General features: G+C 36.3%; 2 protein-coding genes across 4 annotated transcripts in view; one reads left to right on the forward strand and one right to left on the reverse strand.

Moving 5' to 3' along the window:
• LOC144444938 (glycine receptor subunit alpha-4-like) overlaps nucleotides 1-435 on the reverse strand; it is a 38040-nt gene extending 37605 nt beyond the window's left edge. Inside the window, exon 1 of the mRNA XM_078134490.1 lies at nucleotides 353-435. Within this exon, the coding sequence (XP_077990616.1) occupies nucleotides 353-435 (83 nt within the window). The remainder of the gene's footprint in view (nucleotides 1-352) is intronic.
• A 3073-nt stretch (nucleotides 436-3508) lies between these two features.
• Nucleotides 3509-25658, forward strand: part of LOC144444771 (transmembrane protease serine 9-like) — a 29447-nt gene continuing 7297 nt past the window's right edge. Inside the window, exons 1-25 of one of the 3 annotated variants that reach the window (XM_078134303.1) lie at nucleotides 3509-3637; nucleotides 6416-6692; nucleotides 7243-7323; nucleotides 8232-8359; nucleotides 10590-10657; nucleotides 12289-12440; nucleotides 12990-13598; nucleotides 14097-14180; nucleotides 14850-14969; nucleotides 15288-15398; nucleotides 15759-15875; nucleotides 16084-16194; nucleotides 16719-16851; nucleotides 17652-17780; nucleotides 18032-18081; nucleotides 18538-18724; nucleotides 19391-19665; nucleotides 20421-20560; nucleotides 21752-21932; nucleotides 22282-22404; nucleotides 22782-22898; nucleotides 23391-23513; nucleotides 23970-24089; nucleotides 25067-25177; nucleotides 25474-25590. In XM_078134303.1, coding sequence (XP_077990429.1) covers nucleotides 3605-3637; nucleotides 6416-6692; nucleotides 7243-7323; nucleotides 8232-8359; nucleotides 10590-10657; nucleotides 12289-12440; nucleotides 12990-13598; nucleotides 14097-14180; nucleotides 14850-14969; nucleotides 15288-15398; nucleotides 15759-15875; nucleotides 16084-16194; nucleotides 16719-16851; nucleotides 17652-17780; nucleotides 18032-18081; nucleotides 18538-18724; nucleotides 19391-19665; nucleotides 20421-20560; nucleotides 21752-21932; nucleotides 22282-22404; nucleotides 22782-22898; nucleotides 23391-23513; nucleotides 23970-24089; nucleotides 25067-25177; nucleotides 25474-25590 — 3697 coding nt within the window. In that variant the 5' untranslated portion in view covers nucleotides 3509-3604. The remainder of the gene's footprint in view (nucleotides 3638-6415; nucleotides 6693-7242; nucleotides 7324-8231; nucleotides 8360-10589; nucleotides 10658-12288; nucleotides 12441-12989; nucleotides 13599-14096; nucleotides 14181-14849; nucleotides 14970-15287; nucleotides 15399-15758; nucleotides 15876-16083; nucleotides 16195-16718; nucleotides 16852-17651; nucleotides 17781-18031; nucleotides 18082-18537; nucleotides 18725-19390; nucleotides 19666-20420; nucleotides 20561-21751; nucleotides 21933-22281; nucleotides 22405-22781; nucleotides 22899-23390; nucleotides 23514-23969; nucleotides 24090-25066; nucleotides 25178-25473; nucleotides 25591-25658) is intronic. The other 2 variants (XM_078134304.1, XM_078134305.1) reach the window with 2 other exon arrangements.

A 25658-nucleotide genomic window follows, 5' to 3' on the forward strand; every position in this document is an offset into this window, starting at 1 on the left:
AATTATATACGAAGGAGGCGAATAAAAAAATGACAATACTCACGGGTTTGGAATATCTTCCTCAGTGTGCAACGCAGGTAAAATGACGAAGAACAAAAGCATTCGGAACTTCATTTCTCTCGTCGTATGGTGATAGTACCTCTAAATCTTATGGAAACAATGAGGACCTCTCAGTAAGCGAGTAGTGGCAAACACATCATACGTTTCGCAGGTAAGGTATGATATGTTGAGCTATCTGTGGCGATACTATTTTACATATCTCATGAATTATTAATCAGGCATCCGATATGCGTATCAGAGAGCTTCGTGATATGAATGGTTTAAACTCTAAAATATTCACCGAATCGGATACCTAATCCTTCTAGCAAACCTTGAAATATGATTCAATAATTTCTTGTATTTTCCAGAAGAAACACCAGCTTCTTTGGTATCCATTATTGCGGCTCTTCAGAACATTATTTTCTATTTAATGACTAATCATATATAAATTGATCATTGTTACTCTTTATTTCAATTTTTCACTTTTAATTTCCTGGCCCTTAAACTTAGTATAAATTGCGATTACACCTTCCAATGAGCGCATTCCAACATGAGAAACCTACTACACCGACGCAGTAGTCTCAGCCATATGCTTTAAACTTTCACCATTGTTCCAAGACCTGTACAATATCATCTTTACCTAGAGTAGGAGAGGTAACGAACAAACAAACAAACAAACACCACAAGGTTAGATGATTGTTTATATATAAAGACAATGGAATGGGGACGAAATGTGGGGGGGGGGGGGAGTCTAGGGCCCGGGTACAGATGGTGATAAGGTTCAGATTACACTTAAGCTCTTATACAGACACATATATATTAATCACTTTCGAGATTTAGGAAAGATATAATAGTTAGCTAGGATAAGAGAGAATAAATACAAATTTCGTTTGAAGAACAAGATCTTAGGTTCCAATACGAATGAATTAAAGTATTTTATTCAATATTGTTGAATCGATAATAGGAGTTGAGTACTGCTTTGATAAAAAGAAACACTTACATAATATAACATATCAAAATATCTAAATGTGAAAGAGTCCATAAATACACAGTGGAATAAAGCATGCCTCTACATCTAGTCAGCCGTCAATATAATACAATTAGACAGTTTACCAATGAACCGAAGTGACAATTGCGCAGACGTCGCTTGTAACTCAGTCGTATCTTTTGTGAAAGTGCGCCCTCAACTACTACGTTTAAGAAACGTGTGTTTAGTCACTACGTTTCACTTGCTTTATTACAACGTAGGTATATACCACAACAGGTGCCATGTCCATGATATTAATTTATCGGAAAATGATATATTAGTTGAATGAATATATTTCACGCGTAACAAATTAATTTATGTAAGGATGAGTCATACACTAACAGTAAAATTATAGTAAAAAATTGAAAATATTATAGTTGCAGGAATGATCTTAAAGAATTGTCGATACGAAATTATTCAACTTTTTCTCATGACATATTTCAAAACGTGATAAAAATAAATTCGAAAAATAAGTACAACATGTGTTGCCCCAAAGCGGTTTGCAGTAGATGGGATCATGGGACGCAAGGTGACTGGAAACACCGTGAAAGACTTTCTACAGTTCTATAGACACATCCATCATACACTGAAAAATTACTATAATTCTTGCAACTATAATTACTATAATTTTTTGCAACCTAATCAACTTCATGTGAAAGATACCTTAAAAATGCTATAAAAAGACACAGTTGTTCGTGATCTATTACTGGGATGTATAGTATCGACTATGATTAAAATCACTGTAAGATAATTCAGTCTTTGTAACATGAACGGCATTGGGGGAGTGGACTTTCTTTGTCCTGTATTCCCTAGAGCAACTACTTCTTTTCCTAACTCACTTTTGAAATCAAAATGCAGTCGCTGTACTGAACCATAGATAGTTAATGTTACTCAGGTCAGGTCAGGTCAGGTCAGGTCAGGTCAGATCAGTATGGATTTGAATCAGAGGTGATATAATTGTAACATTTTCCATACATGTACAAGTTTCATAGATAATTTCTCGTAAACATGTAAAAAGTAAAGAAAAAATGCACCAAAAGTTATTTATGTTCAAATATATAGTGAAGAGGTGTTTTGGTGTGTTTGTGTGTGTGTGTGTGGGGGGGGGGGATTTCGAATATCACCACTTGAAGTGGGAGGGGGGAGAGACATTTTGGGAATCACCACTTGAAGTGAAGGTGCGTCACTTTTTAAAACAGCACGATAAGTTAAGTGAATGGGTTATTTTGGTGAAGTGAAATGACTCCTAAACAATTCAGTGTAATTTGTCGAAATTTTCCACTTATATTATTATATTATTATATTATTAGATGGGATGATAGGATACCCCTTCTCATAAGCAGCGCTACTCGTATTTTAACATGTCTTTTTTTCGAATTTGATTTTTAGCATTTTTAAACTGTACTCATTTGTTTTTCCCCTTCTCATGTTTTTTTTTCTCGTTTTTTACGTACATTTTATGATTGTAGTGTACAGTGCCTTGAGATGTCTCTTTACATGGAAGGCGTTTTTAAAGAAATAAATATTATTATTATAATGCGTTTTTATTATGCTCTAGTTGACATGTACATTTCGTATCACCGTAGTGTTTTTCTGTTTTCTTATTAATGCAAACAATTGTTGTTAGTTGTTTTCTGACTGTGTAATCAGTGTTAATTTGTGCAACTTCAGTCACAACATTTTTTATGATATGCAATTCGATGCTTTTGAAACTGAGTGGCTAGACTCGATTAGTTTTCTGAAAACTATTTTCTAGTCTCTCACCCACAACTTGAAATCGTTTTCCTTTTGGATGTTATCATTTATTTCTTTTCTGTATGTTTATTTCTTGTGGGGAATAAATTTCAATAAAAAAATTTCAATAAAAAAATTATACTCTCATTCATCCATATTTTCAGCCAAACATATACCACGTATACAAGAGAGTCGATTAGTATATAGTATCATGGATCAATAATACATCCATGGTGGTATATAATATTTACGAATATGGCTAGTTGTGTATTAGATTAGGGTTAAGACTATAAGTGTTAGCATTACGTTATCTGGGATGTCAAATGTAAAAAAAAATGACCATGTTCACTTCTAAACCCCCATTCCACGTAGAAATGACCTACCCCTTATAAGCGCCGTAAAGTACTCAACTTGACCATTCGAAAGGCTCTAAGTATTGTTTACGAGCTATCCTCATAGCAAAATTCTACCGTCCAACAACAAAAGGGGCTCTTAAAATACCCTAAGTGTAATGCAACCCTTGACCTGAGCACTCCTCCCTCTCGAATAATAAGACATTCACATTCCTTCACGCCTGTTGAGCATGTGAAAGGAATCCAAAACCCTTTGATGATTGTTATGCAAATTTAGACGGCGAAACCATTCAGCTATCGTGTTATGCAAATATAAGGTGAACACATAGAAAGGAATAGCGAGCGCTGTGTATGAGAAATCCGTCAACCAGCTCGTTGTAGTGATGCAGTAAGCAGACATACAGACACATTGATTTGTAGTTCGAGCACAGCTTGGGACTATGTAGACGAGATGGCGGACACTGAACAACCTAGTGTAGACCAGGTGAGAACAGTTATGTATATTGTACTAAACACGTTGCGACAATATTGTTCGTTTTCATTTCTTACCAATACCATTATGTATGTATGTATGTATGTATGTATGTATGTATGTATGTATGTATATATGTATGTATGCATGCATGCATGCATGCATGCATGTATGTATGTATATATGTGTGCGTGTGCGTGTGTGTGGTGATGGTGGTTGTGGTGGTGGTGGTGGTGTGTGTGTGTGTGTGTGTGTGTGTGTGTGTGTGTGTGTGTGTGTGTGTGCAATACATATGTAGAAAGTATGGTTGACCTCCGCTTCTATAGCTATTAGCGAGATAAGCGTGGGAATGTGAAAGTACGTGTTGTTCTGAATGGAATCCGTCAGCTTTCATGAACTCCCTGTCGAAAAATTAAGAACAAAAAATAACCATTTGAATAATGTACACATTCAACCATGTCAATTTCCAGCTACCAAGCCTTTGAAACCTAGCCCAGAAAGTGACAGCTTGTATTTATTGACCTGACCTCTGTTGAACCAAAGTAACATATAGACAACATAATTGATAAAAAATCAGTTGTATGGCGTTTATGTCTTGTCATCTTTGTTATAATACTTCAGTTATAAAGTTAACTTTCAAGTCCATTTTGAATGAGTTTTTCATCGTACGTATGCCTGTCCAAACACAACTACTCTGATTGTAACTACCTATAGCTACGCATTAGGGCGGCATTATGGTTCCTATATATTGACAGTATTACGGTTACTTTTAGCCCAGACCACGAAACAGACTGTAATGATTCCTTGATCGGGGACTGCACTTTGAGTAAAGAAAAAAACAACTTGTTATGTAATTACACAATTTGTGTTTGTCACGTCACATTATTCGGCTGATGACTTTGACAAAGGTGAACACGTTGCCCTACATTAAAGAGTTTTTGTTCATTAAGTCCTCTAACACCCGGATTTATTTTCGCGGGTTGTTTACCGTTGTTCCAATATTTGAACTTAAGGACAACGTCAACCATGTACTCTTAGCTACCAGTATCTTTCACATTGTAAATAATTAGGACATATTTTATTCCTATTGTTGAGAATACTTACTTACCGGGCCACTGCACAAAGAATGGACCAGCATTTCAATTGCGAGGTTTGTACTTAAATCGCGTGACTGACTCGCATTGTTGAACACGTGTTACGAAAAGCATGAATATTTGTATTTATTTAAACACACTAGTTTAGTTCGGAAATGATTTGATCGGCAAAAGTATGTCGTATTGTATTAAATTGTTTTTCCCCTTTGATTTGATTTGATCTGATTTGATTTGATTTGATTTATTTCAGCACAAAAATTCACTTTACAGAAAACAATTACAACAGACAATATGTACATTATTGTACTGGTATAACACACTGAGTAGTTACAATGTTATTTCCAGTGCGGTCCCAATGGAACAGACAAATTCAACCACATATATAAATCAAACTCACTTGAGACAAAACATTAAAATTGGTCCATTAAATCATAAAAATATCGCTTTAACCTTTTCTTAAAAATTATAGTAGTAGCTATGCTTTGTTCATAAACCATCCAAATAGTACTAAATTAAAATTCACGGACTTTGAAATCAGTTTATAATTGAGTCAATATGATACATATCATTAATTTATAGATTGAGAAAAGGATATAAGTAGATAATCGAATTTCACAGAAATAATGGAACATTGATAGACGGTTAATGTTGTTGTTGTGATGATGATGATGATGATGATGATGATGATGATGATGATGGTGGTGGTGGTGGTGGTGATGGTGGTGGTGATGATGATGATGATGATGATGATGATGGTGGTGGTGGTGGCGGTGGTGGTGGCGGTGGTGGTGGTGGAAGTGGTGGTGGTGGTGGTGGTGGAGGTGGTGGTGGTGGTGGTGGTAGTGATGGTGGTGGAAGTGGTGGTGGTGGTGGAAGTGGTGGAGGTGGTGGTAGTGATGGTGGAAGTGGTGGTGGAGGTGGTGGTGGTGGTGGTGGATGTGGTGGTGGTGGTGGTGGATGTGGTGGTGTGTGGTGGTGGGGAGGTGGAGGTGGTGGTGGTGGTGGTGGTGGTGGTGGAGGAGGTGGTGGTGGTGGTGGTGGTGGAGGTGGTGGTAGTGATGGTGGTGGAAGTGGTGGTGGAGGTGGTGGAGGTGGAAGTGTTGGTGGTGGTGGAAGTGGTGGAGGTGGCGGTGGTGGTGGAGGTGGTAGTGTGGAAATGGTGGAAGTGGTGGTGGTGGTGGTGGTGGTGGTGGTGGTGGTGGTGGTGGCGGAGGAGGTGGTGTTGGTGGGGGTGGTGGGGGAGGTGGAGGTGGAGGTGGTGGAAGTGGTGGTGGTGGTGGTGGTGGTGGTGGTGGTGGTGGCGGAGGAGGTGGTGTTGGTGGGGGTGGTGAGGGAGGTGGAGGTGGTGGAAGTGGTGGTGGTGGTGGTGGTGGTGGTGGTGGCGGCGGCGGAGGAGGAGGTGGTAATGTTGATGGTGGTTGGGGTGATGGTTGTAGTGGTTTTGGTGATGATGATGATCTTGACATTGTTGCGCTACTTTCATATTACCTAGCATAAGTTTGCATTGATGACAATATTAAAAGTTCAATGTACTTAAATAATAACACTGTAACGTATATTACAATTTTTCTTGTAGATTTCCCCAATCGTATAAAATTGTTCGTTAATTTTTATCAACCTACCAAAGAAGTCTAGATAATTTTGCAGTGACTACTAACTTCTAGATATCATAATAATACAGTAGTTTAACTTTCAGCCTTTAGAAATTGACGATGTCTTGGTAAATAATGGACGAACATCGAATCATACAAACACCAGTGGTGGTGATGAAGGGACTCCAAACATGTATGGGGAGGATAGAAAACCAGTGTTTCGACAACCAGAGGTCTACATTATATCTGCTCCTTCATATGCTCCAGACGAACCAAATAAAGCAAGAGGGAGAGGAGACAAACGACGGTTGTGTGGGTGTTTCATTGTCCTATTATTCCTATGTGTCGCCGTGGCAGTAGCACTAGTATTAATGTATGTAGGTGAGTATTTTCTGATGAGACATAATGCCATCTAACACTGATGACATACAACACTGAATACTACTCGAGAGAAATTGAATCTTCAATATATTTCTGCACATATTGTTAGAGAACTCTGATTTTTCCCAGCTTTAATATTGTCAACTTAGAATTGTAAACTCTAAATTTCACATGAACGTTTATTTGAATATCACGCATATCACGCCATACTTTGTCATGCAATAACTTGACTACGTGTACAACTTGTGGATTGGAATAAGTTGAAAGTTCAAGACAGGTAGTATGTTAAAGCTACACATCATAAAATCCGGCGTAGATGGCGTCATTCGACTTCACAAGGTGGTTTGACCATAAATAGAGGATTATTTGCTGACCGAGGGAATGATTTGACACAATATCAGTACACTCATCTCTTTGAAATGGACTTTTTGTAAGTTCATCAGTTTGTAAAGTGTTCTTGTCCTGTGTATGGCTGTATCACTATTTACTAGACGAACGAAGACCAGATTTTATCCTTAACCATTGCCTTATCATTTACTTTGTGTTACAGTAGGTAAAGACACCAGTGAAAGTGTGACAGAATCTGTCACGGTGGCTGAAGAGATCACCACAACGAAAACCATTCTTCGAGGTATTAATCCTATTATGTAGTATGTAACGTATCCAAGTTAGATATCAGTCACTATCATGCATTATTTATTGTAAGATTATATCCAGAGCAATAGTTCATGTTTTGTTTTGTTTTGTTTTGTTTTGTTTTGTTTTGTTTTGTTTTGTTTTGTTTTGTTTTGTTTTGTTTTGTTTTGTTTTGTTTTGTTTTGTTTTGTTTTGTTAAAGGTTACTGTGTTCGGTATGTATGTATGTATGTATGTATGTATGTATGTATGTATGTATGTATGTATGTATGTATGTATGTATGTATGTATGTATGTGTGTGTATGTATGTATGTATGTATGTATGTATGTATGTATGTATGTATGTATGTATGTGTGTGTGTGTGTGTGTATGGATGGATGGATGGATGGATGGATGGATGGATGGATGGACGGACGGACGGACGTATGTACGTACGTACGTATGTATGTATGTATGTATGTATGTATGTATGTATGTACATGAATGTATGTATGTATGTATGTATGTATGTATGTATGTATGTATGTATGTATGTATGTATGTATGTCAATTTGTCCCTTTGTCAATGTATTGCTATAGGTGTGGTAGTTTGTCGAGTACATCAAAGTGTGATGAAAGCCCCTTTGACACGTCCCCACACTAGGATATGAAGTCCTGTTATGTTGTTAATTCTGACATGTTCTGTATTCGTTCTATATCTATATGGTTGTTGAAACATTAGACCTTCCCAATTTTACCTAAGATGAGAGTTCTGAACGTCCCCATTAGCATGTTTCTGTGTGTATATATCTGGGGGGATTATATGTGTTTTGTTGATACTTTTGGTTAAAAGCTCTCACTATCATTCGTTTACATATATCTCTTGTATAATCAGTCAATTTAAAACTGTTTAATTACTACAGAAGAGATGTACTTCCAAGGATCTTTCTCTATTCTGACTTTCAACAATAAATCATTAGTATTTATCGAAGCTTACCAAGATCCGAGTTCTAAGGAGTATATAGAGATTGCAGAATTCATCGAGAGAATGGTGAGTAAAACCAATGGGTTTATATCTTACATCATAACGTGTATTAACAGCTAGTATTTCAGAATCAATACCAGTCCTTGTACACGTTGTATGTAAACCGTAGATTCTGGGAAATCTTTCGATGTTTTAAATTCATTGTATCTTATCACGAGGAAACATCATATAAAAAAATGTACATACATACATACATACATACATACATACATACGTACATACATACATACATACATACATACATACATACATACATACACACACACATACATACATACATACATACATACATACATACATACATACATACATACATACACACATACATACATACATACATACATACATACATACATACATACATACATACATACATATATACACACGCATATACACATACATACATACATACATACATACATACATACATACATACATACATACATACATACATACATACATACATACATACATACATACATACATACATACATACATATATACACACGCATATACACATACATACATACATACATACATACATACATACATACATACATACATACATACATACATACATACATACATAAATAAATACATACATGCATACACATACATACATACATACATACATACATACATACATACGTACGTACGTACGTACGTACGTACGTACGTACGTACGTACATACATACATACATACATACATACATACATACATACATACATACATACATACATACATGTACATACATACATACATACATACATACATACATACATACATACATACACACACACACACACACTCATACATACATACATACATACATACATACATACATACATACATACATACATACACACATACATACACACACACACACACACGCACGCACGCACGCACACACACACACACACACACATACATACATTACATACATACATACATACATACATACATACATACATTACATACATACATACATACATACATACATACATACATACATACATACATACATACATACATTACATACATACATACATACATACATACATACATACATACATACATACATACATACATACATACACACACACATACATACATACATACATTACATACATACATACATACATACATACATACATACATACATACATACATACATACATACATACATACATACATACATACATACATATATACACACGCATATACACATACATACATACATACATACATACATACATACATACATACATATATACACACGCATATACACATACATACATACACACATACATACATACATACATTACATACATACATACATACATACATACATACATACATACATACATACATACATACATACATACATACATACATACATACATACATACATACATACATACATACATACATACATACATACATACATACATACATACATACATTGGTTGTTTCCCATTTCCACCACCATAGTGAATGTTTGTGAAAACACTGCATTGATTCTTTCCCGTGTTTGGATCCAATTGGTAGAGTTGAGGCCAAGCACTCAAAAAAGACTAGATGGACGCACTACGACATTCAAGTTCTTAGGGCCGAGGTCAACGTCCTCACTCCACCACATTATCCCAAATATCTAGATCTCACCACACTGATCCCCCTTACTTCTGTGAGACTCACTCCACTCCTCACACCACAACTAACAATTGAATCACTGCATGGTTTTCAGCACCTATTAAGTGATATGTTCTGATATTACCGTGACATTGATGGGATGTGATAGTGGTGGCAGAAGAGGGATGCCAAAATCACAATATAACACTATCTTAGATGATACAATGAATCCAAGTAAAATGTGACCCTCCATCCCCTAATTCCCTCTCCTAAAATACAACGTATGTTTAAAGCGGCCAAAAGCATGATATGGTGGGGGCATGTTTACGCTATTCATTCATGGTATTTTAAAAAAAATTCTGAACCATGGGTGTTTTATTTGAATGACTGTTAGAAGATTAGATAGCGTATCATTCATTAAAGTCAACGATTCTTTTCAACATCTGTTACTAAAGACATTACACCATGCATTTTTACGTTCACGTATTGATTGCCTTACCACTAATCTTCATCAACTAAAGTGAAACGCTGCACGGTTTCAGTGTCTGCGATGCATGAATACAATGTTTATTGTTTTTGTTTTTTTGTATTTCTTTCATTTCTAGCTGAATGACTCTTACAGTTCCAGTAATATATCATCTGATTTTTTATATGGAAAGGTATTATCTATAAGGTAACACAATTATGACTGTCACTTGCTATGCTATTCCTTGTCCTTTCTAGTTCTACTTTCTGTCAGGGAAAGCTATGTTTTGGTGGTGATGTCTGTCTGTCTGTCTGTCTGTCTGTCTGTCTGCCTGTCTATCTGCCTGCCTGCCTGTCTGTCTGTCTGTCTGCCTGCCTGCCTGCCTGCCTGCCTGTCTGCCTGCATGCATGCATGCATGCATGCATGTATGCATGTATGTATGTATGTATGTATGTATGTATGTATGTATGTATGTATGCAGGTAGGTATGTAGGTAGGTAGGTCTGTATGCAGGTAGGTAGGTATGTATGTATGTATGTATGTAGGTATGTATGTAGGTAGGTCTGTATGTCTGCAGATGTCATGTATTACTAAAAACTGCTAGCTGGACTCAAAATGTGACAGACACTGATTCTTTTCGATAATGGCCACAACTAATTACAGAATTGGCAACAATCCCATTTCGCGGGAATTACAATGATAACAAAAGTATATTATTTTGAAGAAAAGGGGCATTACACCGTCAATGGAGCACTGTGTATATTTGTAAAACTGTCCATAATCCAATGTTATGAGATATGTGTTTGAAATGCGGGCCATTTGAACCCCCTCTTCCAAGTATAAGGGAGCCTTCAGTATTTACAAGGGGGAGGGCCGGAGGAATCGGGGGGTGGGTCACATTTTACAAACCTGTTCTTGGGGAGGGTCATATTTTGCATTACAATGTTTGGGGAGGGTCACATTTTACAATCCGTAGTTTTGTGACCAAATTGAAGATTCAATTATTGTCAATTTGTTTTGTGTGTTTTGAGATGTAAAAGTGAGATGAGCACTCAACATTTATTTTTACGAGTACTTTACATGCAAAAATACAAAAAATTAAAATACATATATTGTAAGAAATTTTTTTAATAAAACGATGCATTTTGTTCAGTGTACCCATCTCACCTTATCACTCACACTGTAGAAGAATGTTGTTGATGATGATGATGATGATGATGATGATGATGATGATGATGACGACGATGATGATGATGATTTAGTTTTGAATGTCATAGAGAACACGGACAGTGATACAGGTACCGACTCAAGTAGTACCAGTGGGTCAGATTAGAGTGACACTGATAATGGCAATACTGACACGAAGGTGAACGTGATGATGATGACAATGATATCAGGGAACTTTTACAAGTGACCAGATCAGGCAGAGTATGCACAACATCGAAAGCACGTTTTAGATACTAACTAAATTGTGTGTGATTATAAGAGAAAGGTAACTAGCCAGTCTTTCACCGTTTGTCACTTTATATGTACAAATATTGCTTTCTAATACAGAGTCAAAATCATTTAATTTGTATGTATACATATAATGGGAATATTGATTAACGTTCAGTATATGCAATAGTCATGAGGAGGATCATGTTTTACAAAATGGAACACAGGGGAGGGTCACCTTTTACAAATGGGGAATGGGGGGGTCATGTTTTACTTAACATACCATGTGTGATTTCCTCGCCCCCCCCCCCTTGTAAATACTGAAGGCTCCCTAAAGTTGTATAAAACGAAATTTAACCGTAAGCGTAAACTTGCCCTTTCCAACCATATGCGTTGCTTTGCAGGAATGGTAGCATCATTGTTGATTTTGAACTAGTTTTTAACACAAATGAAGATGTGCCGATTAAATCAGAGAAGGTCAAACAAATTCTTAAAGCGTCTTCTATGAAAGATACATCAATGATGACGATAGACCAGGAATCGCTAAAAGTAGAAGGTAAAGAGAGAGAGAGAGAGAGAGAGAGAGAGAGAGAGAGAGAGAGAGAGAGAGAGAGAGAGAGAGAGAGAGAGAGAGAGAGAGAGAGAGAGAGAGAGAGAGAGAGAGAGAGAGAGAGAGAGAGAGATTATTCCATAAAATCAGGTGATTTCACAGCCACGGTAGGGAAAATGCAAATGAAAGAAATAATATCTCAGTCTCCAATTTAATGATTTTATTTACCATTGCATTGAGAGAGAGAGAGACAGACAGACAGACAGACACAGACAGACAGACAGACAGACAGACAGACAGACACAGACAGACAGACAGACAGACAGACAGACAGACAGACAGACAGACAGACAGACAAAAAACATATATATGGAATCAGTTAGTATATATAGAGTGACACTGATTTTCAAAGCTGAAAAAAACGAAACAAAGAAATCGTGTTTTTCTGTTATTTTTTTCATTTAACTACATCATACTAAATATTGAAATGCGTAATCGATCTCTCCTAAGGCTTCTGATCATGAAATCACTGAGTATTTGTGTCTCATATTATAGTGTACATCCCAACGACAACTGTAACTGCCACAATCACAACACTGAATCAGACAACTCCAGTTGTAGATACACATCCCATCAGCCAGACTACAGGCTCCTCAACTTATTACTCAACTTCACAACTGCCAGAAGTCACCGAGAGACGGACAACTACAGTACTATCACAGGAAACAACTGTAACAAGCAGTGATAAATCCACACAGGAGATGATCTCTACGCGACCAATGACCTCGCATACGCCATCAACGATTCCGACAACTCTACCTGGCCAAAGTACAGTATACACTGAAATATCAAGAGGTAGTACTATTCAAGTGACAACGTCAACAATACCAACGACGTCATCAGGAGTACACACAACAACATTGACATCTACACCCCCACCACCGCTAACAATGACTACGACAACAAAACCAGCCACAGGAACAACAACTGCCTCGGCAACAGCATCAACAACTGTTACAATAACATCTCAATCAACGTCATCTGTAACAGCAACAAGAAAACCAGTAACCATGACGACATCGACGAATGTACTAGACACTAGTGAGGCCATTACACCCCTTCGTAATATATCAGCTACAGGAACTACTACGACAGAGATGCCACGTAAGTGAAACGATAATAACTACTAGTGGTAATTAACTGAAACTGGGGTATTAATATTTTTGACCAGACAACGAACGATCATTCACTGAAAATTGTTAAAATACCAAACATTGGACATTGTACATTTGATTATAGAAATCAGATGTCTGTTTTATCTATAAGTAGTGTAGTTACTGTAATGAATTAACGTTGAGACCGTGATTCATTGGGGATGCCGATTTTTGGGTGCGGACCCTTAAATTAATTCGACTGGGCGTATTGTACCATATCATGTGTATATATCCTACAAATACGTTTACACATTCAATACTATTCAGGTTGTACGATATTACAAGTCATTGTATGTAACAAAACAGTTTGAAATTCAAAACATATTCCTGTTGCAGCTAGTGAAAATTACAATGTGCAAATCTATGACATGTCCATACAACTAGTAATTATCGTAAATACTAGCCGTTTGTTGACTTTATTCATGATTATATCATTTTGTTCGTTCAGTCACTACAACAGAGGGTGGTTATTCAACGGATGCGGTCACTATGACGACAGCATCATCAAAGACTACAACGATCGGTACAGTTGGTAGGTATAACAAACGTGCATCTCTGAAGAGTAATTATTGTTGATAATTCAAACACTGTAATCTCAATGATATATGATTACTGTCATTGGTTGATATTAGAAAAAAATTGCATTATCGTTTAATATGTTTATTTACAACAACAACAATGATGACGTCTTCAAGGCTCCAGCGTGGACGATTGTTGTTAAAAATGAACAATTAATGCACAAAATATTGCCTAACAACCAAAAATGATTAACTATGCAAATGGCCCGATGCAATTATAAACTATACATCAAGTGATATCGGAATTAAGGGTTTTGTTGTTATCGATCAATGTACCAACTTATATGACTTTGAACTTGCATTGATCAGATATATTTTGATTATTCGATGTTCTTGTTAGGTCATCAGCTTTAGTGCAAGCTGAGATAATTTTCTGAAACCATGATGTAGATCACTGAGAAGGTTAAGTTGGTCAAGCTGGTTCATTATATGTTGGCAAACTAGATCGGAAAATATTAATATACTATTCTCATTCAGGGCCACTTGGATACATGCCAACTGCTCTATATAACTATTGTAGCAAACTTATTTTGATGTCTAGACCAATCACGTCATTTGATTTGCTTGATGAATATACTGGCATAATGTAATAACTTACATCGTTTATTTACTCTCTACTGAAGAATGCAATCCTTTTTTTGATTTTGCCTGTGCAAATGGACGTGAGTGCATCTTTAAACGCAAAAAATGTGATAACGTAGAAGACTGCAGCGATGGCAGTGACGAGCAGGAATGTGACCAACGTAAGTAAAACAGTCGTCTACTACAAATAATAGTTACTATTTAGTTCAATAAAACTCTAACTTATTGTCAGTTAATAATTAAAATTAATAAAAACAATTATGGCCGCCGAATACCGTGTTAACTCTATGGTCGAGTAAAATATTGTCGACTTCCTTGAAAAAAAAGATGGCGGACTCTTTCATATGACAAAATTCAGAGAGAATTAATATTTTTCTGTCACTGATTATTTAGCACGTGTTTGTATATTAATTTATGGTTGGAATTTAAATAACTTCAGTCATTGTGTATAATTATGGAATGTTTTTGGATATCTTTAGTCTGTGAAGAAGACGAGTTTCTGTGTAAATCATCCTTTTATTGTATCCCTGGATCACAACGATGTGATATGATTGATGATTGTGGAGACAGGTCAGATGAAGTCAATTGCAGTAAGTCATCTCATGTCATCCCTCTGAAGTTGCGACCGACATTTACGATAAAATACAATATCTCATTGACAACTAATACCATTCCCAGAGTCGTTGATTCGCTGAATGTAACACACCCACTCGATGATATTTTGAATGTTAGCTCGGGAATCTCCTCTAACCTACAAACGTTTCAACCGACAATCAGACATTGATAATACACATTGCTATTAGACATGTCAGCAAATACGGGTTTCAAACCCATATATTGATATGGTCCGACCAATCTACATGTATAAGCAACTCCGAAGCTGTGTTGTCATACTTTGGGGTTCTTGGCTTATTAAAATTGTCTAATGGGAAAATGTCTTGTGTTTTCAGCATGTGATGATGAAACTCAGTTTCGGTGTGTTATTGATGGTTCATGTATACCTAAATATTATCAATGTGATGATCTAATGGACTGTGAAGATGAATCAGACGAACTGAATTGTCATCGTAAGTAGACCATGTCACCTTCTGTTTTGTGAGGGATGGGATGAGGCATGTGGTGGGGGGTACAGTCTACATCGTCGTAATCTGAATGACACCTTATCCCGTGTGTTCATAAATGCATAGAGTCATTCTTAACATATTAACATAAAGGATACAAAATTAATATATCACGTTTCTAAAATGTTGTGATATTGATCTTTTGCATGAGAAGAGTTATGTACTGAAACTCAGACGATGTGTCGAGACCGAACCTGTATTCCACGGAGTTCCCTGTGCGATGGAAATGCAGATTGTCATGAAAACGAGGATGAGCTAACATGTGGTAAGAATACTATTATCATGGAATATATGTAACTGCTCCAAACGGACGTTTTGCGCAGGTATTTATCCACAGTATGGGTGGATAACAGATACCTGATCAGAACGTGTGAACTCTCATATCAGGCTACAACGTTAATATTGTATTCATAACATGTCTCCTGAATGATTGTGTGAGGAGGAATATATGTTAATAACATACATGATATTATGATTTTTTTCATCTGATAACAAACCTTCTCACAAATATCGCATATATGTACCAAACTTTGACCACAGAAATGATATAGCAGGATAAACTCCCATTTTTGCCCAGTTCACAAAAAAATTATCTCATAGTGACTTACTTCTTAACCTGGTGGATATATTGCGTCTATAAGTCCACGAAAGCATTGAATGTGCCATGTAGAATGATCCTCGATCAGTTGAGAAGATGTGCTTATTTCAAACACTTGGTAATTCAGTAAAGAACAGTTTATTTTGTACCAAAAACTAATGTACACTATCGTTCCATTCAATAACTTACAGTGGCCTTTACTGGTCCGGTAGTTCACGATACTGGACTAGTTTCTGTTAAAATCGGAGATAACATGTTACCATTATGTGCTGATAAGTTGACTGATGTCGTAGCAGATCTTATTTGTAAACAGATGGGATACAGGTACGTTGTCATGGTTACTTACGCTCTTTAGCCATGCTAAACAGGATTATAAGGTTTACTCTAGAAGAACGTGACAAGCATCAAAGTGACAAAAAATCATAGTTTAACTTTTGTCTTGGCATAGGTGAACGCATACCAATCCCAGTGCAATATTTGGAACTTTTCTATCAATGCTGATTTGCCCACCAGCACCATTAATTGTAATTACACTAAATAATTGTTGTAACATGTAATTTTATTATATTCTTGGGGTAGGTAAAAAGTTAACAACGTTTCCCATGACTTTGTGTCAATTTTCTATTTACTTCTGTACAATTCCTATAATTCATACAGTACTAAAATTGTATACTAAGGTGGAAGATATATGCAGCGACATACATACATACATACATACATACATACATACATACATACATACATACATACATACATACACACACGCACGCACGCACGCACGCGCACACACACACATACATACATACATACATACATACATACATACATACATACACATACATACATACATACATGATATACACATACATACATACATACATACATACATACATACATACATACACACACGCACGCACGCACGCACGCGCACACACACACATACATACATACATACATACATACATACATACATACATACATACATACATACATACATATATACTTTACTGAGAATCACATTAACCCTTTCCGTCTCTACTACTGCCTATTTACTGAAAGATTTTTGAGCAAAACTTCACTGAAATCTTACCCTGAAATACCCCTTTGTCTTTCTTTCGTTCTAGAAAATCCTCCGGGTTTGTAGAATTGCCTGTAGAATCGTTAGGCATCACAATTTATAACTTTGCTGTGTTGAAAACTGAGATTACTGATGCTAATTCGTGGTTTTGGATGTCACGTCTTGTGAGAGAAGGGTATTTATATTATATCATCTTGATATCACTTTAATAAAGTTACATGTGTGGATGTGCCAAAAGCTGTTCTTGTTATAACATAAAAAGTATCATGGCTACTTTTGATTTAAAAAGTGAGTTGTCCGGAATATAACTTTGGCTAAACAATAACACGAAATCTGAACTGAGGTCTGACAGGTGTATGGTATCCATATTCAACACACTCCTCTTTATTATTAACCGTCATCTCTTTTATTCCTCTTAATTTCTAGACCTGAATGCCCCTCCAATAATGTTACTTACGTCCAATGTGTACAACATGGTAAGAATACAAAGACGTCTGTATATCTTAGACACATACAACATATGCCCTTATGTAAGACAAATCATTGCATACCATGAATTACAAATGATAAAAATAACGAGAACACGTCATCGGTTCAATCATATTCTGTTTGAAAAGAGTGAACGGGGATTAAACCATTAGTTTTGAGGTCTGTTTGACTCGACACCAAGTTAATTAAATTGATCAAACGATACAAGAAATATATGCCATGTCATCTTTGGTTTGAAAGGATGCAATATTTTGACATTTTGATAATGATCAAGGGAATGAACGCAATTAGAAGGTGTATGTTAGTAAAATTGATTCTTCATAAATTAAATTATTAAAAAGAATTTATTTTTATGATGTTATGAAAACATACTTGTTTAGATGTAGTTGTGAGGTTTTAATTAACGATACTCCCCTCCTCCTCCTTCTCCTCTATCCCCACAGAGTGTGGTACACGACCAGCCATGGATGTTGCCAGTAATCGTATCGTAGGTGGCGTGCAATCCCATCAAGGAGAATGGCCTTGGCAAGTGTCGCTGGAAGTTAAGGGCACTGGACACACATGTGGAGCGTCACTTTTATCGAAAGAATGGGTTGTAACGGCGGCTCACTGTTTCGTAAACCAGCTACAGTAAGTTTGAATTTAATGAAATAAAAACGATCATTTATTAAATGAAACTTCTCAATACAATCTCTCGATTCTTTCTCAGTGATAGTGGGAATGATATATTTGCGAGATTACTGTTCTTAATACAACCGGGAAGGGTGTTAGTAGAATTGGACAGTCCTTCAAAAATCGTGCTAAACGTTTCACCTTACGTAAAGTAACTAGCCCTAAGATACAAGCATCGGATATTTCGCTCATATTTTGTCTTGTATTGTAAATTGTCACCAAATACAAATTATAATAAATAATAAGCTAACGAAACTGATCTCAGAAATAAAGGCTTTGATGTTACTATGTATCGAAGACAAAATTATGTAATTTTATAAGTATATTAAAGAAGAAAATGGGTAAGTCGATGATTATTTTGAACGGTTTGATTCATATTTCTAACACAACAGAATCGATGACGTAAGTGTGAGGTGTCATGAGGTAGAAAAACAGACAGTAAAAAATACTTTCTTTCAAAGGCGTGAAACGCATTTTAAATTTTTTATGGAATAGTTCTATGCGTATGAATGCATCACTGAATAGAAGCCACATTTCCTATCTAGATGGGGAAGTCTCGTCATACATGTATATAGTTATTTTTTTTGTGTTAATTAATTTAACTTCTAATATTCCTTATTCCAGGGAACTAGTACTTGACCCCTGGCTGTATACAATGAAATTTGGCACCATACATCTTAATGGCGGACAGAATACAGTGAAAAGACGTGCTAGACAAATTTTCATTCATCCGGACTATAATCCCACAAAAGACGACTACGATATTGCCATGATCAAGATATCAGAGGCTGTAGACTTCTCAGACTATATCCAACCGATATGTCTGCCTGAAAATAACACCAACTTCATGGACGGGACGGAATGTTTCGTTTCGGGATGGGGAGCTACCGTGGAGGATGGTATGTATTGGAGAATGATATAATTATACCAGCGCCAGTAATATCAAAGAAAAATCAGGGAATGTAATGGCAATTTTGAATGTTTTGACTCATATTTTGAACACAGTAGAACCAGTGACATAGACGCTCGTTGTCGTCCCTGATATTCCATATCGTTTGTTCAATTTGTCTCATACATGCATGATATAAATATAGTTATTGACTCTAAAGACGAAATATTACCTCTCGACATTTGGCACCATCTTCAAATAACTTGAATAACTTGAATCTGAATACATCAAACTTGTTTATTTACGTATACAGCAAAGCAAAATATTATTTATTACTTGTTTAACTTATTTTTTTTACCCTTGTTCGAGAAAAGCCAAATAAAATTAATTATAGTATATACGACAGTGGAAACCAAGCTTTCAAATGACTACGATATATAAAAACTAAAATTATTCTTGCAACATGTTGATATAAGTTATGATTAAATAGATTGTGGCGTACTTATACTCACAGTAGGATGGCGTTTCTCATTGCGACCATGAACATGTAGTATACATTCTCGGGGACTTCCAATGTACATGTATACACTACATTGATTGCAAGATGTTTCTATCCGTACAACAAAATCATCACCCCGTCACCCTTGTCATATAACTATGAACACAAGTTTTACCTTGTGTGTATCTTAGTAAGCTGAAAGCTAGATTTCCACAGTAGTATATTAAAAACATACTAATGCATATTCAATACTTGATTGTCAAAAGGGGGACCATCCAACGATTTATCACACGTCATGATTCCAGTAGTATCTAATGAAGAATGCGATTCTTTATTACCAAATGCCAATATAACTACCAGAATGCTTTGCGCTGGTCATTTAGCTGGTGGTAGAGATTCATGTCAGGTAAGGTTAGCGTTTCAGATCTTTTTCAGATCTATCTTAAACTAATTTGTTTGATATTATGTGAAATTCATGTGTATTCTCATTGCATTATACAATAAGGCATCCCTTGGTTTTAGTACACTATCATTCATTAATTAAGAAATGGACAATAACGAGGTAAACTATATGGGGATATATGTAAGGTTATTTGTATGATAATTAAGCTTAAAACGAGAAGGGTCAGAACTGAGACATAAACTCGCACGAAAAATACACTTTTTTGCGAATGTTCATGGATTTCGGGTTCATACTTAGTAATGAAATTTCTACTCACAGTGTCAAAACATTTCTTGGAAGCGAATCCCCAATTTTATTTTGTCTTTGAATGGAATATTTCAACACTAAGACCAGTCGATTCACTGATATTGTCAATGTTATAACCAGATATGTAAACTTTAAAGTGAAACAAATCCTACATGACAACTATACATGACGCTCCCTTTCATATATCACTTTTCCACACTGTGTTCAAAACGTTTTGCAATTATTACCGCTTGTACAGATCCATACTAAAACAGGGACTTTTTGTATATTTATATATCCTCGACATTTCACTACACGAAAAGTCCAATGTTCCCACCTTTTACTCAACCTTTACCCTACGTGTGACCCACCTAACCACCATCTCTGTACAGGGGTCGTACGAGACAAAGTACCACATTTGACTGTCTACACACAGCCCCTCTGGAGAGAGATCATCGGGGGTAAAGTCAAAGGTGGAACTTCGTCTGAGACTCATACTCACCACATTTACACATCCTCTGCTCAAGATTTACCCTGGTAGAAAGACATGGTCAAATATGACTTTTCGTATAGTGTTTAGGTTTCTGTGAGGAAACATATACGTCATAATGCATCCCCTATTCAGTAGACCCTCAATAATTGCGTTATTTCACTCCCTCGAATGTTATTTAAGACATCAGTTCATTATAGAGTCAAAGAAATTTAAAATGTGGTGAAAAAATGGCATTTGATGTACATTGTCTAGTTTGGAACCTGGTTGTTTTCTGAAACAGTTTATAGCATCAATATTAAAAATTGAAGATCACACTTTCCTGTAGATAATCATTTACTTCAAAAAAGCTATCCGTTATCTACTAGTGTTAACGTCATGTACACACTATGAAAATGTAAGAAAATTATTATTTGCAGGGTGACAGCGGTGGTCCGTTCGTTTGTGAGAAAGAACCCGATAAATGGGTACTTACAGGTGTCGTCAGTTTTGGAAACGGCTGTGCCAGACCGAACAGTCCTGGTGTCTACAGTAGAGTTACCGAATATTTAGATTTTATCCACTATATTACGGAAGTAGTTGGTGGTGGTGATGAGGAAGGTAAGTCACATTATTTGAGAGAGAGAGAGAGAGAGAGAGAGAGAGAGAGAGAGAGAGAGAGAGAGAGAGAGAGAGAGAGAGAGAGAGAGAGAGAGAGAGAGAGAGAGAGAGAGAGAGAGAGAGAGAAGTATACGTAGTACAAGATAGCAAGAGCGAGAAATAGGCAGACAGAGACAGGGTCAGACAGGAGACGGACTCGTACGGAATAATACCGTAGCTCAAAGTAGTCTAAAGATTTAGAAATTAATGGTATTGTCTTACATTTTCTATTTAATGTTGAAAAGATAATCTACTAAAGTTACATTCAAATATATCTGTAACGTTTTGCAAAAATCGTCTGTATTTACAGATTGTGACATCAATACAGAGTTCAAGTGCTTTGTCGAAGGATTATGCATACCTGTTAGCTTTGTATGCGATGATGCCGTAGATTGTGAGGACGCGTCAGATGAGATGTACTGTTCTGAGATTCGTAAGTATTGATCGCCATATTACCAAATTATATACTAGATAGACTATTCGCTGTTTTTATCGTTTGAGCTATTTCCTTTGAGAACGGTTTTTCCACTCTAAGACTGGCAAATTTAATTCGGTGGCTTCTTATATACAAATATGAAATAATATTCCCAGCTTGAGAAGTACATTTTGTTGTCTGCAGTGTGCTTGGATACATTTTCCGTCGATATTTTTGTTTCTGTAATGTCGTTGAGGATGATTTATCGGACTCACTGGTTTGCCCGTAGTGATAACGATGAGAACAACTCAAATACATTAGTAATATACGCCTTTATAAAATAACAGTGAACGCCAAGCACTTTACAAACGATTGTCTTCTCTCTTCGCTTACAGCATGTTATAATGACACGGGTTTCCAATGCATTGCTGATCGATCGTGTATACCTTTGAGCTTTGTATGCGACGGCTACTCGGATTGTAATGACGGATCCGATGAGCAAAACTGTTCCCGTAAGTATCAATAGTATAACGAGTAGATTTACATTTAATAGTAAATATTACAAAAATCATCTCCACTATATTCAGTACAAATGCAGATGTTTAGGTTATGTGAACAACAACTCTATAAACATATGTTATACCTAGTGTCTTTTCTTTGTGGTGGAGGGAGAGAGAGAGAGAGAGAGAGAGAGAGAGAGAGAGAGAGAGAGAGAGAGAGAGAGAGAGAGAGAGAGAGAGAGAGAGAGAGAGAGAGAGAGAGAGAGAGAGTGAGAGGGAGAGAGAGAGGGAGGGAGGGAGGGAGGGAGGGGGGGAGGGAGGGGGGGGGAGGGAGAGAGAGAGAGAGAGAGAGAGAGAGAGAGAGAGAGAGAGAGAGAGAGAGAGAGAGAGAGAGAGAGATAGGGGGGATCAGTAATACATATCTTTTCTACTCTTTGTTGAATTTGAAGTTGATAACTCTAAGGTTATATTATAACCAATTTGTATTGTCGGTAAAATGTTTAGTTCCAGTTTGTGATGAGATGATAGAATATCAGTGTATTAATAATGGATCGTGTATACCACTGAGCTATCTCTGTGACAACGAAGAAGATTGTGAAGATGGTTCCGATGAGAAAAACTGTTCCCGTAAGTATGGGATGAAATACGAGAAATACATAAATGAACTCACAATAATGATACTCATAGAGTCGGGAAATGTTGGGAATAATCTCAACTTTTCAAGGACAGCTGTACTACAAACTAGCCATTGTGAAAGGTAATGCCGTATACAGTGTACATGTATATAGGTACAGATAGCAACGGTGGGGTGTACACTTTATTGATTGGTACCTCCTGACCCTATCCAGTGACTCGACGTAGACAGTTCAAATGATTTTTCTTTTAATATCAAATTACAAATATTGCCAACACTTCAATGGTATATCTTTTGTTTGCAAAATATATATATATGACCAGTTCCTTATTGGCTAGTGATAAAGTTAATCGCCTGCAAGTACAATTACTTTTAACAAGATTCCTGTATGTGGAACACTTTAGTTCTGTGTTCACTTCCATTAATACACTAATAATCCGTTCAAACAGAATGTCACCCGACTGATGAGTTTGCTTGTAGTGATGGTGTAGGATGTGTGTACATGGCCTGGAGATGTGATGGTGTACCGGAATGTAAGGATATGAGTGACGAGGAAAACTGTGAATGGGGTAAGTTACGACTAATCTAGACATCGGTTTAATAAGATAAACACAAACTAAAACTATTGTTGTTCGATATGGTAAATTACACATACACAAGTGGTTTATATCGAATCCTTTCATACTATGCGAATCTAACCACCCTGTGATTATTGCAAAATAGTGCAAACATTAGAGGTCCCGAAACAGTACATTCCAAGTTTATGGTAATAGCTCTCAGAGGCCCGACCTATTGAGATTATAGCGTCTATTCAATATATTATCACTGTTGTATCAACATAGAGAATAGTTTGAGTTTGAGTCTATCTTAGTAAACCGAAGCCTTCATTACCAGTGTAAAATGAACTTGATTTGTGTTCGAACACTAGACATAATGTTGTGATTTATAAGGCTAGATTTCAATCATTGTTTAGCCTCTTCTTCTAACGGACACTGAGACAATATTTAAGTTTGCAAGAATTTGTTTTTGTATTTGTTCTCATATTAAATAATATCCTTATCAATAAATAGATACATTATTAATTAAATATTCCATTTTCTAAAAAGTACGTAATCCAAACGATATTATAGACAGTCATCAAACCAACTATTGAGGCCAAGGGGAAAAATAAGACCGTTTGTCTAAAATGTTGCGACGACGTTTTTTTTTAATTCACAAACCTATCACTCAATCTACTATTTATGGCAGTTACTGTTCACTTTATTTAGTACCTTAGAGCAAGCTTAAGTGTGTATGTCGAGTAGATGTCATTTGCTTGTTCATGATTGTCTCTGCAGTTGTCTTCACTGAAGTAGGGAGGGTTATTTTTGTGTATCCACACTGATCTGCAGACTGCATGGTCTGGACAAACACGAAAAAAAGACCGACGTGAGGGTATTTAAGACTTTAATTTAAGTGATGCGCGCACTGAACAGAACCAATTTTTTTTGGCCTTATGTGTCTTTTGTCTTGAGAGTTTATGTACAAGAAAATTATGTTTTAACAGAGTGTGAAGATGGTATGTTTTTGTGTGATTCATCTCCTACGTGTGTACCTAACCACAAACGATGTGATGCTATATTCGATTGCTATGATAGATCAGATGAACTGAACTGCAGTAAGTGATCATTATTTCAATATAATCCCCACTTTAGAAATACCAAACCTCTTGATCAATCACCACTTAAAGGATATCAAACCTCTAAATCAATCACCAGTCAAGAAATATGAAACCTCAGATCAATCACCAGTTGAAGAATAATGTTGTAAAACTTCAGTTTCATATTAATGATCTAGAAATTAATGTATCAAAATTTAAATTTATTTTATTTAAGAAATAACAAACCGAACATCGCATAGAAGTAGTTAGTTTTCATAATTGCGATATTTTTCACCTTTCTTCGAAATGTTTAGCCTGTGATGAAGACGTGCACTTTACATGTAGTGATGATGGATCGTGTATTTTTAACAATCTCCTATGTGATGGTTTGTCTGATTGTAACGATGGTTCCGACGAGACGAATTGTGTCTGTAAGTATTTGTCATTCAAGTTAAGCATTAGAAGGGCTCAAGATGAGAGTATATACTATTTGAGGGCA

This window comes from Glandiceps talaboti, chromosome 13, assembly GCF_964340395.1.
Source record: "Glandiceps talaboti chromosome 13, keGlaTala1.1, whole genome shotgun sequence".
In the NCBI taxonomy this organism is placed as follows: domain Eukaryota; kingdom Metazoa; phylum Hemichordata; class Enteropneusta; family Spengelidae; genus Glandiceps; species Glandiceps talaboti.